Source organism: Euprymna scolopes, chromosome 20, assembly GCF_053919585.1.
Source record: "Euprymna scolopes isolate OS-2025 chromosome 20, ASM5391958v1, whole genome shotgun sequence".
Taxonomy (NCBI): Eukaryota; Metazoa; Mollusca; class Cephalopoda; order Sepiida; family Sepiolidae; genus Euprymna; species Euprymna scolopes.
The window spans coordinates 18183132-18200410 of NC_136501.1; the positions used below are offsets into that span (position 1 = coordinate 18183132).

A 17279-nucleotide genomic window follows, 5' to 3' on the forward strand; every position below is an offset into this window, starting at 1 on the left:
ACAGCCTCACAACTTTCTTCCTGTGATGCCACATATCCTCCCACGGAAGGAAGCAAAAGACCATGTAAGTGTCCGGATCGTGAGACACCCCCTCCTCCCACGACCACAATCCCATACCCACCAACAGAGGAGAATAGGGAGAAAATAGAAAACTGGCTACTGGATCACTACACCTCCAGCACATTCAACACCTGCCAGCACCAACCATTACCCATGATGTCAGGCCCACCCATGCAACTCATGATCGACCCGAATGCAGAACCAGTTGCCTACCACACCCCTATTCCTGTGCCGATACATTGGCAAGAGGGAGTGAAAGCAAGCCTTGATCAAGACGTTCGACTGGGTGTCATAGAGCCAGTTCCTGTTGGTACACCAGTCACATGGTGTCATCGGATGGTTGTCTGCCCCAAAAAATCTGGTAAACCCCGACGTACGGTGGACTTCCAACCACTCAACCGGTATGCCACTCAAGAAACGCATCACACCCAGTCCCCATTCCACCAAGTCCGATCCATCCCTCCACACACACGGAAGACCATTTTCGATGCTTGGAATGGTTACCACAGCATTCCACTTCACAATGAGGATCGCCACTATACAACATTCATCACCCCATGGGGTAGATACAGATATTGTGTGACCCCACAAGGGTACGTAGCTTCAGGCGATGCCTACACACGACGGTTTGATGAGATAGTTATGGATGTTCCGAACAAAGCGAAAATCATCGACGACACCCTCTTGTGGACCTCAACATACCAGAGTGACAATGGAATTGAGAGAAGCTTCTTCCAAGCAGTTAAGTGGCTGGATCTATGCGGTCACAATGGCATCACAGGCAATCCTGACAAATTTAGATTTGCCAAGTAAGAAACTGAGTTCGCCAGTTTTCAAATCAGGGAAACAACTGTGGGGCCATGTGAATCCTTCGTGGAAGCAATAAAAAAATTTCCCACTCCCAGAAATATCACGGATATACGCAGCTTCTTTGGACTTGTGAACCAAGTCTCGTATGCATTTGCGGCGACAGAGAAAATGAAAGCATTCAGAGACTTCCTGAAACTCAGTGTCAAATTTGACTGGACTGACAAAATGCAACACACCTTTGAAGAAGCAAAAAGACGGATTATCCACGAGATCAAACATGGTGTGGAGATCTTTGACAAACGCAGGCCAACTTGTCTAGCAACCGATTGGAGCAAAGACGGCATAGGATTCTGGCTATTCCAAAAACACTGTCTCTGCCCAGCACCTCACAAACCCTTCTGCTGCAAAAACGGATGGAAGATCGCCCTGGTAGGAAGCAGGTTCACATCATCAGCAGAGTCCCGTTACGCCCCCATCGAAGGGGAGGCTTTGGCAGTAGTAGAGGCTTTGGACAAAGCTAGACATTTTATTATCGGGTGCCCAGATCTCATTATAGCGGTAAAGCACAAACCACTGCTCCTTTGGTGACAGGCACCTGGATAACATACCCAACCCACGTCTTCACAACTTGAAGGAAAAAACCCTGCGGTATCGCTTCCGGGTCACTCACATCCCATGCGCCCAACATTCTGCCAGCGATGCTCTGTCACGCCACCCAGTCAGCATGGCTCAACACTTGCCACTACCTGATGACTCAGCATCAGCTCTGTACACCACTCAGTTACCTGTGTCTATCCTTGAATACATTCGCCATGCAGAGCAACCACCAACCCATGAGGTCTGCTCCCAGGACATCAACGATGGTACCATCCTCGAATCAATATCGTGGGATGACATCCGCACTGCCACCGCCAGTGACCCATCCATGGTCCTGCTTCTAGACATGGTGGATAATGGCTTCCCAGCTAAACAAGAACTTCCATCTGACATCCGACCATTCTACCAGTACCGCGATCATTTGAGCAGCTTCGACGGTGTGATACTATACCACGACCGCATAGTCATCCTCAAACCCCTGCAGCACAGAGTGTTAGAGTCTCTCCATTCGGCCCACCAAGGTGTTACGCAAATGTGTTCCAGGGCCGAGTCATCCTTCTTCTGGCCAGGCATGAACCCTGCCATTTGCAACATGCGAGAGATGTGCTCTGAATGCAATCGTATGGCCCCTTCCCAACCATGCATGCCACCGACTCCACCAATACAGCCAGTCTACCCCTTCCAAGCCATAGTTGCTGACTACTTCACATTCCGCGGTCATCACTACCTCGTCATTGTGGCCAATCGTGGAGGAAACATCTAATGGGGCAGAAGGACTCATTAGGGCATTGCGCAGAACATTTGTCACCTATGGGATAGCAGAGGAACTTTCTTCTGACAATAGCCCTGAATTCACCGCCTCCAAAACTGAGCGCTTCCTAAATGCTTGGAGAGTGAGTCACAGACACTCATCAGTAGCATTCCCTCACAGTAATTCCAGAGCTGAGATCGGTGTAAAAACTGTAAAACGACTGTTAGTCAACAACACAAGTGCATCTGGATCATTAAACACTGACTCCTTCCAAAGGGCCATGCTCCAATATCGCAATACACCAGATCGTGACACTGCCTTCTCCCCTGCTATGTGCCTCTTTGGACGCCCTATCAGAGACTTCATCCCGATACACCCGGGAAAATACAGACCCCATCCCACGTGGCAGGAGACCCTACAAAGCAGAGAAGAGGCCCTGCACAACAGACACATGCATGCTGCTGAAAGGCTGTCAGAACACACAGTCAACTTACCCCCCCTCAAGGTTGGGGACACTGTCCGAATCCAGAACCAAGTCAGGCCCTACCCAAACAAATGGGATAAGACTGGGATTGTGATAGAAGTTCGTCAGTTCCATCAATACGTGGTACGAGTTGATGGTTCCGGACGTGTCACACTCAGAAACAGGCAGTTCCTCCGTCGATACACACCGGTAGCGGAGAGGGGCCCAATCACCTTGTCTCCTGGCCCCCTCTTATTGCACTACCCGAACCCAGCTGGTCCTGATTCCCAACATAAACCTACGCTAGCCCCGCAAGGCAAGCCAATTTCAGCTGGCTCATCTCCACAGCAGGCGACAACTCCTGGACCCACTCAGCCACATAATGAGGGTCATCTACCCCCGGGCTCTCCAGCGACATCACCGGATATCCCCACAGAACAGGGTACTACACCATCGAAGGAAACCCCCAAGAAACTCCCTCGGTCCTTGGCCAGGTTGCTCCCCCATAACAAGGCTGGTCCCCATGAACTTCAACCTCTGCGTCGTCAACGACGCGACCCGACCATGTGACTTTTCGAAGCAAAGTGTCTGTTACACCATGCTCCCATATTGAAAAGCGATTAGTTTTCCAAAGACTATAACCTCAGTTACTTTTTAGGCACATTTAAGTGCATTTTATCTCCACTCAGTCTTCGCCACTTACAGTACCAAAGACTTGGGGGGCGTAGAGGACTACTATTCATTTTGCTTGATATGCACGTCTGTGCCATGTAAATAACACTCTTTTGTATTTCCTTCAGATATCCAATAAACCCTTGGTCATTGCGACACTCTAAAAAGTAAATTGTACTTATCTAGCGTATTCAAAACATATTCCGAATACAACAACTTTTCTCTTTTTTTTTTATTATTTTATTTATGAATGAAATATTCGTGGGTTGTTTTTTGAACTGACCGTATCTTTTATCACTCATTACGGCATATCGGCCTTTTTTTTCTTTTTTAATATTTTCTTGTAAACTTTAGTTTTCTGTGTGTGTTCAAATTTCTTTTTTTTTTCTTTTTGTTCGCATTTCTGTCATCGTGTAATTTATTTTTTTTTTTTCCGTGGTATTATTTATTTTTTAATTATTCTGGACCCTTTTAAAATGTTGTGTTTCTTTTTCTTTCTTTTTTTTTCCGTGGTAACCGAAGGTTTTTTTTTTTTTTTTTTTTTTTAAACTCACCCTTGCTGGGTGGTCTGGTCGCTACGGCTCCAAATTGTATTTATTGTATATACCCCAGGTTCGGTATTGCATCGTTGATGCAAACTGATCAACGGGCACCAAATCGTGTTTGTTATATAGGAGTCTTATTAAAAGAGAGAGTTTTAGAGAGAGATGCTCTAAGAGATTTTCGTGTAATGATCATATTCATATATATTAAAATGTTCATTACTTAGAAGTGTAATGGAAGCTCTTTGAGTGAGGAGATAGTGTTCAGACAGTCTTAGTGTTCATATTGTGTATGTAAGATGTGTATGTAAGACATTTTATAACACAGATATATAGACATATAATAACAACTTTCACTTTACCTTTTTGGTAGAATTACAACACAAAGACGACGTTTATAAAAACACATGATGGGTTTATTTCTTCTCACGATCGGTCGTGGTTTTCTGAGTCAAGAATTCAAAGCTTCACATTCTAGTTTCAAAAGTGACCGTCTCGCTTCTAGACGTTCGAATGTCCATGTCTGGACTGTCGTCTGTCGTCCTCAGACTCTCTGACTCTCCCCAGTTTCTCCTCTTGCTTAACTCTAAAGTCTTCTAACTATATCGAGAACTTCCCATTTTCCATGACGTCATACACATGTTAAAACATGTGTCTTCTTTCACGTGTTCTCGAAATGCGTGTCCAAAACTTTTTCCTTTATTTACAAAAGGAATTTTAACCTATATTCTCAGTAACCTATATTTCCAATATGTTAAAAACATGTTTATTAAATTATCTTTGTTGTTGCATTCTTTCAATTGAATTTTTCATAACAGAATTGTCAACGCACATTCTTTTCTTGAAACTATTTTATCTCTAAGCTAAACAATGGTTTGTTTTACATTCCATTTTCTAATTCTCTATCGTAATCTATTTCTAAACCTAATTTACGAGGTTCGAATTTCGTCTATTCTATTTCATTTTAACTAAATCTCTCTATTTTTATACTTACATGAAAAGGGGGCAGCCCTTATCATGTAACAAAATAGTAACGTCATTATTGGGAGAGGAGGGTGTTTTGTAACTATTCTGTACTTTCAACTAACAATTTAATTATAAAAAAAAAGGTGAACGTGCACAGGGGGACCACCCGAAGATTTACCTTTGTTGATTACAGTAGATTGAATATAAGAAAATGCTTTTCTGAATAAACATCCGCAAACTCCCCATGTTAAGAACGGTTTTCAGAATAAACATCCTTTGGAGGTTAGACAACCAGTACACATTGACCAATATATATCTCCTAAAACTTTAATTTAACTTGAAAATACTATTTTGAAGATAGCGTGGTTCAATAAGTGCATAAGCACCTTATTTTCAGCATGACAATTAAATACTGTTGTGTTTGCTCAAAACAACATATACAAAAAAAATCGATCTGTCGACTATCTTAACAAGCACTATTTTGTTTAGGATGATTAGATAATTTGGACCATGCGAAGATTAAATCATCCGAAACGGCGTAAATGAAACCATGCTAGTAGTCTGAATAATCATCTAGGCTATTGCTACAATTTTTTTTCCACCAGAAAATTAAAAATAGTGTTTTCTTTTTAAATTCGAAAATAAAATGTGTCCAAAAAAGAAAAAGAAGAATTTAAATATTGTAAGTTATAAAATAAACATAAATTAAATACCTTCATAACGTGGCTGCCGTAGACGGTGGTCATGGCAGAATTTTCTAAACACATTTTCTTTGCGTTAGGAGACTTTCTAAAAGTGGTTGATGACGATAAATAGGAGGGACAGTTTGGTAATATTCGAGGAATAGCATCATCCTTAAGATAGGGATTTTTTAATTTAACACTAACTGTCTTTCCAGTCCTTTCATCAAATGCTGATGCCTCTCGCTGTATGTCTTCAGGTCGAAAATGAAGTTCACATACCTAAAGAAATAATTTAAAAGAAAATCGTACCATATTTGACTTAGTACAAAAAAAAAAAAATTACATGACAAAAAACGATAAAATAAAGAATAAGGTAAATGTGCAGAATTAGTCCACCCTCGAAAAATCCTTTTAAATTACCACTTTTATAGGTTTTCGGGGATGCTGAAAATGAAAATAACATTTAAAATTACGGCAAACTTGTACTTTTCAAGATATAAAGAGATGTTGGTTTAAAAAAAATGGGGGGGATAATTTAACCTAAAACGACCACCCACTTTATAGCCAATTTTTTTTTTTTTTCATGGGCAACGAGCAATTTTTTTAAAAATTACATTTTCGCCTCAAACAAGGCGAAGTGCCTCTTTAATGTAGGATTGAACACAACTAAACATAAAATGAGCATCTACAGTTGACCACCTCTCCCCGACAAAAATTCTGTTTACACTTTTTGAAAGAGGGTGCTCATTTTACGTTAAACTGTGTTCATTGTACGTTGACTCCCAACCCCCAACATAAAGGTGGCCATATTCATTTTTCTTCGCGTTTATTTGTTAAAAAGAAAGCGCCCCAAAAAAAAAAAAAAAAAAAAAAAATGATAACCATAAAGTGGGTGCTCAGTTTACGTTAAATTTTTATAGAAAAGTGATCTCCTATTTTTTTAAACTAACATTTCTTCATATAATTAAGATTGTCGGACTGACTTCCTCATCTTGTTTGTTATAGACACAACGTTTCGGCCGTTTTGCCCTCCGGCCTTCATCAGGTGTTTTGTATCAAACTGGGCGGCCTTCATCAGGTGTTTTGTATCAAACTGGGGAACCGTTTGTATAAAGGGTTAGGTTCGAGACTCCTAACACAAACGGTTCCTCAGTTTGATACAAAACACCTGATGAAGGCCGGAGGGCAAAACGGCCGAAACGTTGTGTCTATAACAACCAAAATGAGGAAGTCAGTCTGACAATCTCAATCAATGAAAACACCTCATCTCAAAAATACAGACAATTACTATTTCTTCATATCTTGAAAACTATTCGTTTGCCGTAATTTTAAACGTTATATTCATTTACAGCGCCACTAGCAGTATCAGAATTTTGGGGGAATTTTTGACAACCCTAACACAAAACTGCAAATAACATATACAAAACTCGTAATTTCTCCATTTAAAGTGGGTTGTTTATTTTCTTTATGGAATATACTTCCAAAATAAAATTAAAATTGTTTAAAAAATAATATGAATATTTTTTTTATTGTCGGCATTTTGTAAACACTTTTTTTAAAATAAAAAATAATATTTCTATTATTTTTTTTAAACAGTTTTATTTCCAAAAATTCTCACACCTACAGGGGCCACGACATTTACCACAAATAAGACTTAATAAGCTTTTGGAATAATAAAAACGGTCATAAACTTAAAAAAAAAAAGTTTAACTTATTTCACGCAGATATAAATATTGCACAGTAAAAAAAAAGAAAGAACTAAAAAGATAAAGGATTTTTCTTATTTAAACAAGGAATTCCGTTTTTACGATATCGCTTTTATTAAATTGTTAGGTGAAGGTAAATAATATTTTCACCATACTCCCTATTTTAAACAAGTTTCTAAATAATAATTTATTATTTCAGCACATAATTTAAATTACATGTAAAATTCATTTTTTATATACATACTTTCATTTTTATTTTAAAATACGTTCTAAAAAACTAAATAAAAAAGGCGCATTTTTTTTGTTTTTTTTTGTTTTTTTTAAATATCTCAAACATTTTAACACTTACTCTGCTATATTTAGATGGAGTAAAATCCTTTCTTTTTATTGCATTAATCCACTGGTAAACTATTTCCTTTTTTTTTTGGGAAATGAAAACACAGTAACTTTTAGTCCATTTTTGTAGTTACCTCGGCATTTTGGAACTATACATCTCGACGGCATGTTTAAATTTATTTAACCTTCCAAAACTTTTAACCAACTTCCGGTTTAGTCATGAGACACATGACCAAATTTCAACAGACCGATGTTCATGACGTCACCAGACTAAATTATAGCTGTCGCTAGGCCATCATATTACGGTAGCCACGATTATAGTCGTCGCTAGGCCATGATGTTCATAGTCGGTTCATTCGATTTGAATTGCCGTTCCTGATAATTCATGTTTTTAAAATCATCAAATAAACCAAAATCATCATGTTCTCCTTTCATCAGCGAAACGAATTACCTTGTCTTAATTTTAATCTATGTTCAAACAAAACAAAATCATCATAAAAAATATTGAATAAATGGGAAAGAAAAAGTTAATCAAGTCTAAAAGATAAAAGAAAAAAGAAAAAAAAAACAATATCAAAGTTTCTTTTCTTTTTTAATTTCAACCAATCAGCAACGTCGCTCGATTAAGTGCAAAAGCATTCATAAATTTATTATCCAATCAGAACATCGCAATTGATTTTATTCGAGCATCCATACTGTGGCAAAAACTGTGAAAATGAGGGCTTACCGTTCAAACGACCTAGGTGTGCGTGTGTGCTTTGTCATTGCTGCGAAGCTAGGATAAGAAAAGAATTCCAAGATGGCGCCGACGGTGTTTTGTAATTGTATGATCTCGAAAACTCTCACTAACTCTCATGCATATATGCAAATCAGTTGGTCTTCGACAACTATAAATTCAGGTCGTTTTGGAAGGCAAGGAGTGAGGAAAGAACGGCCGGTTGGTAATTGTGTACACTGGTTCGTGTTGGTGGTGTGTCACCGCGTCTGTGTGTGTACTGATCGAACCACTTTCCTGTCCCTTGCACATTGGATTTGAATTGGTTTACATTGGACTTGCACTTTGGACTTTGAATTGGTTTACATTGGACTTAAACTTCAAGCTATTTCGGCAAATATCTCCCGTATGGACAAGTTCGACCTGAAATTGATCCCAGAATTTGACGGCTCCTCGGACGGACCTTCGGTGGTCGAATGGCTAGAGAAAGTTGAACGCGTTTGCCGGTTGTGCAAGATAAAGGACCCAGCTATAGTCATCCCGCTTAGGCTCACCAAAGGGGCCTATGCCGTGCATCAGCAGCTCAGGGATGACGCGACTATGGAACAAATTAAAGAGGTGTTGTACGGAGCATTTGGAGCGGGCCCTTTTGTTGCCTGGCGGCAATTTTCTGGACGACGGCTTGGGCCAGGGGAGACGGTGGATGTCTATCTGGCCAACCTGAAGAAGCCAGTCTCGGCGACAGTTGAGGCATTGGAATCGCCTGTAGAGGGCCGACGATGCTATAAATGTGGCGGCCCCAACCACTTCGCCAGGGATTGTAGGAGTGACGCGAAGCGCGCCCCGGATTATAGAGCACGGAAGCGGCAGTGGCCCCCCGGTGGCTGTGAAGGCGTTGGTGGTCGACGGGGAACTACTGGGGTACGACCTTCTTGGAATAGATTCCATTACACGGCTGGGCGGAATCACCATAAACAGTGCCGGTCATGTAAGGTTCTCCAAACTTGAGAAACCGGTCTGCGCAGCCATCAATCTTGATGAACCTGACTTCCACGCAAAATACGACAGGGACACGAATGCCTGGACCGTGTCCTGGAAGTGGTCGGGTGACCAGCCACCAGTGTCCCTGCGGAATCGGCTGGCGGAGTATCCTCCTGCCGCACATCTTAGGGGGCAGTACGAGGCAGAGCTCTAGGTTTGGAAGGACAATGGCTGGCTGGTCCCGTACCCGGAAGACGAACTTGAGCCCCCAAAGGGGTTGATTCCCCTGATGGCTATCAGGCAAGTGAACAAACAAAAAGTCCGACCCGTCATGGACTACCAGGAACTCAACGAGCACGTTGACCTGCACACGGCGGGTGCAGACGTTTGTGCACACAAACTGAGAGAGTGGCGGCAACAAGGGGCGGGCGCAGCAATATTGGATTTGCGAAGAGCGTACTTGCAGATATGCGTCGAAAAATCGCTGTGGCCGTACCAGACGGTCGAGATTAAAGGGACACGTTATTGCTTGACGAGGCTAGGGTTCGGCCTGAACGTGGCCCCAAACATCATGACGGCAATCATGCAGGCGATCCGCCGTCAGGACGAAGCCGTGCAACATGCGACATCGTCATATATCGATGACATCTACGTGAACGAGAGCCTCATGTCTGCACAGAAGGTTAAAGAACACTTTGAAAGCTTCGGGCTAACGTGCAAGGAGCCGGAGCGACTACAAGATGGGATGAAGGTGCTTGGCCTGCGCGTGAGCGGTAGCACAGACGGACTCCACTGGGGAAGAGGTGGTGACATCCCGGAAGTCCCAACTAGCGTCACGCATTGGTGCGTCTTCTCCATCTGTGGGAAACTCATGGGCTACTTCCCCGTGTGTGGGTGGCTCCGGGTGGCGGTGGCGGCCATAAAGCGATGAGCGACTTCCATGTCAACCGGGTGGGACGATGAGCTGCGCGACCCCGCCCTGTGGAAAATGCTAGAGGAGACTTTGGCCAGAGTCTCTGAGGACGATCCGGTGCGAGGGAAATGGTGCATCGACGGGAGCGAGTTTATGGTTTGGGTGGACGCCAGCTCGCTCGCCCTTGGTGTTGCTCTGGCGGTCAACAGATCTATCGTGGAAGATGCCTGCTGGCTTCGGCCAGAAAATGACACCAGGCACATCAACCTGGCTGAACTCGATGCCACAGTGAAGGGAGTCAACCTGGCGTTACAGTGGCAGGCCAGAGTCCTGCACATCGTTACAGACTCCACATGTGTGTATCGGTGGACGACCAATGACTTGAGTGGAAAGGCACGATTAGCGACGAAGGCATCAGGCGAAATGCTCATACGGAGGCGGCTTGCTACCCTAACCGAAACCATCAAGGAATACAACCTGGTCGTGGATGTGACGCTAGTACAGTCCTGTCAGAATCGCGCGAATCGGCTGACCAGAGTGCCGCGCCGTTGGCTGGACCTGCCGAAAGAAATGGAAGAACCGGCACCTGTGAACTGCGCCACGGTGGGGGCGTCGATTCAAACCAGACCATGTTGCTGACGTCCATTGCCAGAGTGGGCACCTCGGTGTAAACCGAACTCTCTACTTCGCTAGACTGGTCAACTCCTGTGTGTCAAGGAAGGAGGTAGAATCAGTGGTGAGGAGTTGTGAAACCTGCAAGTCGATTGATCCGGCGCCTGCCCGGTGGAAGAAGGGAAAACTGAGCGTAAAGAACAATTGTGACAGGCTCGCGGTGGATGTGACCCACCACAACGGCGGGGATTTTTTGACGATGATTGACTGTGGACCGTCTAGGTTTACGTTGTGGCGGCCACTTTGCCGACAGGATGCGGCCGCCGTTGTCCAGGAACTGGAAAGTGTCTTCCTTGAGCATGGCCTTCCTTCCGAAATACTAACCGACAACAGCACCGCCTTTGCTAGCGGGCAGTTCAAGCAGTTCACAGACGGCTAGGGTATACGACTACGATTTCGGTGCGCTCATGTGCCTAGTGGGAATGGGATCGTGAAACGGAACCACCGGGCCATCAAGACCATTGCAGCTAGGAAGGGGTGTACAATGCCTGAAGCACTATACTGGTACAACGTCACCCCTAAGGACGATATCTCGCCCTCTACCACGCCAGCTGAGGCGATGCACCGGTACCATGTCAGGGTGAAAGGGTTAGAGGCCAGCCCTCTACCCGAGCCAGAGGCGACACGAGATAGTATCAAAGTGGGAGACGTTGTCTGGGTTAAGAACCCCGTGGCAGATGCACCACGCGCTATGGAACCGGGCATGTTACCGAGGTGATCAGCCCGCAAGCCGTGCAGATTGATGGGGTGCCCCGACACGTCAGGGACCTGCGATCGGCATCACAGGTGCAGCCGACGCTCGGTGACTAAAGTGAAACGAGTTCCACGACCATCATTCTGGTATACGCCGGCTTCATCGGACGACGACAGCACTGAAATTGGCAGCCTCCGGTTCACTGATCCCGAGACCGCGGACGGGAGCTCAACTGAAGACAAGGCTCCCTGTCTGCCCCTCCGTAGAAGCACCCGAAGAAGGAGGTCGCCGCCTGCCTGCCCCCTCTGTGTTAATGATATCAGGGGGGAGTGTGGCAAAAGCTGTGAAAATGAGGGCTTACCGTTCAAACGACCTAGGTATGCGTGTGTGCTTTGTCATCACTGCGAAGCTAGGATAGGAAAAGAATTCCAAGATGGCGCCGACGGCGTTTTGTAATGGTATGATCTCGGAAACTCTCGCAAAATCTTGTGCATATATGCAAATCAGTTGGTCTTCGACAACTCTAAATTCAGGTCGTTTTGGAAGGTAAGGCGGAAGGAAAGAACGGCCAATTGGTAATTGTGTATGCTGGTTCGTGTTGGTGGCGTGTCACCGTGTCTGTGTGTGTACTGATCGAACCGCTTTCCTGTCCCTTGGACTTGGAATTTGTTTAGATTGGACTTCAACTTCACATACTGTACACAGATTTGAAAATGTTGTCAAAAAAACAAATATATAACAAATAAATGTTATCAAAGGCAAGATAAGTTACTGTTCTACCTAACTGGATATGTTTTTAGTGTTTTTATTCAATGTAACATGTTTAGTCAGCTCGAAAAATATAGAATGTTTACCGATGTATTGGAAAATTTAAAATGACAGCTGACTCTCTCTTTAACACGATAAGTTTGGAAAAAGGAGTTATTAATTAAAAAAAAAATAGACAACATATGGTTAATAACTCGCTCAGTATATGTTACCGTGACATATATTCTGTGGGTTTTGAACAGTATTTTGCATAATTTTTTTTTTTAACTCCTTTTCCCAAACTTACCGGGTCATAGAGAGAGTCGGCCGCCATTGTAAATTTTCCAATACATCGGTAAACACTGTTTTTCGAGCTGACTAAAACATGTTACATTGAATAAAAACACTAAAAACATATCCAGTTAGGTAGAAAAGTAACTTATCTTGCCTTTGATAACATTTATTTGTTATATATTTGTTTTTTGACAACTTTTTCGAATCTATGTGTACAGTAATACAAACCAACTGCAAGTACCAAAAAGTTGGGTTTTTTTTCTAATTTATTTATTTACATTGTTTTCACCATACTTTTATTCCTAACCAAAGACATTTGATACTAGCGCAGTTTCATCAACGCGATAAATACGAACTTAAAAACAAAATATTTTTCTTTAAATTGTTAGGTGAAAGTGAAGAATGGTTTGTATACTCGCGTTAGCAGAACTGCACAAGTAGGTGTATCAGAATTTTTGGCCAAGTCGTCATAACAAATATTTGTTTGAATAGACACCTATACGTCTATCAGATTATAACAATATGAAAATGTAATTTAAACCCGTAAATTTTATTTCAATAAAACGAGCAAAGACCAAATTTTAATATCATAAAAGCTTTAATAGAGAAATAAACAATTTTATTTATTTTTTCCTTGGATTTCTTCACTTATAATTTCACGGAATGTCGAACAAATAACACGAGTTGAATCTTATGATATTTATTTAACTGGCAAAACATCACTTACCTGTTCCCCATGACTAAGATATGCTTTCTTTTAATCTTCCTGTATGAGAATTTATTCATATTTATGTATTATAATCCATGTATTTTTTAAATGGAAGGATTTTTCAACCACATGTCAGGATAAATCGTACCGACATCGTCCATTAAAGAAACCGGATGTGAAGATTCTCACTTTGTTATATCTACAGAAGCCTATAAGTGTAAAAAAACACTAATTCAGAAACGTTAGTAATCTCGATATGGGATTATATTCCTTCAAATTTTCCACTTTTAAAGGTTTTCGGGGGTGCTGAAAACGGAAATAACCATTTATATATACGGCAAACGAAACTCGTAGTTTATATATACGGCAAACGAAACTCGTAGTTTCCAAGATAAGAAATTTTAGTGGTCAGAAAGTGGGGGTCACTTTTCTATAATAATGTAACGTCAAATGGGAACCTACTTTGTGACCACATTGGGGGTGGGCAATGAACACAATTTGGCCGTAATTCTTTAAAGACAAGTAAATAAGTCTGAGGTATGCAAAAACTATATAAATAAAACGAAACACTAAACAGTTGCGTAGTCGTGCCAGAAGTCAATATATAATAAATCAAAATACCGATATATATAAAATTTGTAATAATTGCAAAAAGAAACCAGAGACTGAAATTCTTAACACACAACGTGGACGTGGGTTAGCGACAGTGTCGACCAGTTTAAAAGAATCCTTATGGATTTTCTGCCAGACTTATAAATACCAAAGGGAGATAACAGTTATCTCCCTTTAAAAGGACGATAAGTTAACTTATCGTCCCTTTTTTTTTTTTTTTTTTTTTTTTTTTTTTTTTTACTTGTGGCGTTTTTATACGTGAAAACTGGTATCTTTTATTTTTGGATTTACACGGATTACAGATTAACGAGCAGAGTAAATGTAATTTTTTTTTTTTAATATCTCAAAGAAATACCTGAATTTTTGATTTATTATACTATAAATCTGCATTATTCGGTATCGTTTTTTTTTTTTTTATATCGAAAAAAAAAGGAAAGCAGGAATTAAATATAAAAATATACACTGACCGAAAAATATAGACTGGAAAATTCTAAACAAAAAATAAGCTTCCACTTAAAAAAAACAAAAAAAAGAAAACAACGTGGTTATCGAAAAAAAAAAAGGATTTACACTTTGGACTTTACAAGTAAATTTGCACATAAATGTTCTTTGTTTTTAAATTTGATTATTTTATTTATTGATGTTTTATCTTCAATTTGTGATATATAAAACTTGCGCACAAAAATTAATTATTAAAATTCTAATAGACATTTCAAAATGAGGGGGGATTTATAAAACAACGTTTGTCTAAAATATTATATTCAGTTTATTGGAAAGAGCATAAAATTTCACATTCATCCTGAAAAAACCGTAAAAATTGAACCAATAGAAAAAAATTGATAGATTTTTAAAGTTTAAAAATTGAAAAATTTTCAACTCGTAAAAATCAATTGATTTCGTTACGTAAAAAAATGGCTGCCTGAACGCACTTTGTAAACACTGTTTTTAAAAAATGAAAAATAATATTTCTATTATTTTTTAAACAACTTAAATAGTTTATTTTGGAAGTATATTCTATAAAGAAAATAAATAACCCACTTTAGAAAGAGAAATTACGAGTTTTCTATATTTTATTCGCAGTTTTCTGTTAGGGGTGTCAAAAATTCCCCCCAAATTCTGATACACCTACTGCACAAGTACGAAAAAGTTTTTTTTTTTTTTTTTTTTTTCTAATTTATTATTAGATGAAAGAATGGTTCGTATGTTTTGGTGACAATACGTTCATTCATTCACACGTATGTAAAATCAAAACAAATAGACATATGCCGCAAACTTCCGGTCACGTGTCAGAGGGAGGGTTAATTACTTCCAGTGACGTGCGCGTAGGGCGTCCGCCATGTTTTTAGCGATGTTGGGAAAGTGGCACTGGCAGGATTCTCAACCTCCGCCAAAATTGTTTAAAATTAGAAATATTTTTTTTTATTGCCGGCATTTTGTAAACACTTTTTTTTTTTTTTAAATAAAAAAATATTTATTTAAACAATTTTAATAGTTTATTTTGGAAGTATATTCTCCAAAATTCTCACACCTACAGGTTTACCACAAATAATTATTAATAAACTTTTGGAATAACAAAAACGGTCATAAACATTTAAAAAAAAAAGTTTCATCTATGTCATGCTGATATAAATATTGCACAGTAAAAAATAAAGGGGTTTGTATTACTGTACACATAGATTCGAAAAAGTTGTCAAAAAACAAATATATAACAAATAAATGTTATCAAAGGCAAGATAAGTTACTTTTCTACCAAACTGGATATATTTTTGTGTTTTTATTCAATGTAACATATTTATTCAGCTCGAAAAATATGCAGTGTTTACCGATGTATTAGACAATTCAAAATGGCGGCCGACTCTCTCTTAAACTCGCTAAGTTCGAGAAAAGGTGTTATAAATAATAAGCTAGACAAAATACTATTAAAAAAAACACCGAATATATGTCAACCTATGTCACGGTAATATATATTGAGCGAATTTCTAACAGTATTTTGTCTAGTTTATTATTTATAACACCTTTTCCGCGAACTTACCGTGTTTAAGAGAGAGTCGGCCGCCATTTTGAATTTTCCAATACATCATTACATCAGTAAACACTGCATGTTTTTCGAGCTGAATAAACATGTTACATTGAATAAAAACACGAAAATTATATCCAGTTTGGTAGAAAAGTAACTTATCTTGCCTTTGATAACATTTATTTGTTATATATTTGTTTTTTGACAACTTTTTCGAATCTATGTGTACAGTAATACAAACCCCAAAAAAGATAAATGATTTTTCTTATTTAGAATTATTTAAACAAAAAATTCCGTTTTTACGATATCGCTTTTATTACATTGTTAGGTGAAAGTACATAATATTTTCACCATACTCCCCATTTTAAATAAATTTCTAAATAATAATTTACTATTTCATCACATAACTTAAATTACATGTAAAATTCATTTTTTATATACATACTTTCATATTTATTTTAAAATACGTTCTAAAAAACTAAATAAAAAAGGCGTTTTTTTTGTTGTTGTTGATTTTTGTTTTTGTTTTTTTTTTAAATATCTCAAACATTTTAACACTTACTCTGCTATATTTAGATGGAGTAAAATCCTTTCTTTTTATTGCATTAATCCACTTGAAAATTATTTCCTTTCTTTTTGGGAAATGAAAACACGGTAACTTTTGGTCCATTTTTGTAGTTACCTCGGCATTCTGGAACTATACATCTCGACGGCATGTTTAAATTTATTTAACCTTCCAAAACTTTTAACCAACTTCCGGTTTAATCATGAGACACGTGACCAAATTTCAACAGACCGATGTTTATGACGTCACCAGACTAAATTATAGCTGTCGCTAGGCCATCATATTACGGTAGCCACGATTATAGTCGTCGCTAGGCCATGGTGATGTTCATAGTCGGTTCATTCGATTTTTATTGCTTTCCTGACAATTCATGTTTTTAAAATCACCAAATAAACCAAAATCATCATGTTCTCCTTTAACCAGCGAAACAAATTACCTTGTCTTAATTTTAATCTATGTTCAAACAAAAAAAAATATCATAAAAAATACTGAATGAATGGGAAAGAAAAAGTTAATCAAGTCTGAAAGATAACAGAAGAAAAAAAAACAATATCAAAGTTTCTTTTCTTTTTTAATTTCAACTAATCAGCAACGTCGCTCGATTAAGTGCGAAAGCGTTCATAAATTTATTATCCAATCAGAACGTCGCAATTGATTTTATTCGAGCCTCCATCTGTGTTTGTGTGCGCGTTGCTCGCCTATAACTTAACTTTCAAATACACATTCAGTTAAAGTTCTGAATTTTGGAAATGATGGCTTTGAAATGGTTTGCAT

General features: G+C 39.6%; 1 protein-coding gene across 6 annotated transcripts in view; it reads right to left on the reverse strand.

The window, feature by feature from the left end:
• LOC145241341 (uncharacterized) overlaps positions 1-17279 on the reverse strand; it is a 56772-nt gene that overhangs the window by 31839 nt on the left and 7654 nt on the right. Inside the window, exons 1-2 of one of the 6 annotated variants that reach the window (XM_080104188.1) lie at positions 16503-17079; positions 5575-5823 (exon numbers count right to left, since the gene is read on the reverse strand). The exons of 1 other annotated variant lie outside the window; for it this stretch is intronic. In XM_080104188.1, coding sequence (XP_079960314.1) covers positions 5575-5823; positions 16503-16610 — 357 coding nt within the window. In that variant the 5' untranslated portion in view covers positions 16611-17079. Of the gene's footprint in view, positions 1-5574; positions 5824-7599; positions 8672-16502; positions 17080-17279 lie in introns of those variants that run through there. 4 more of the 6 variants (XM_080104192.1, XM_080104191.1, XM_080104190.1 and 1 more) reach the window with 4 other exon arrangements.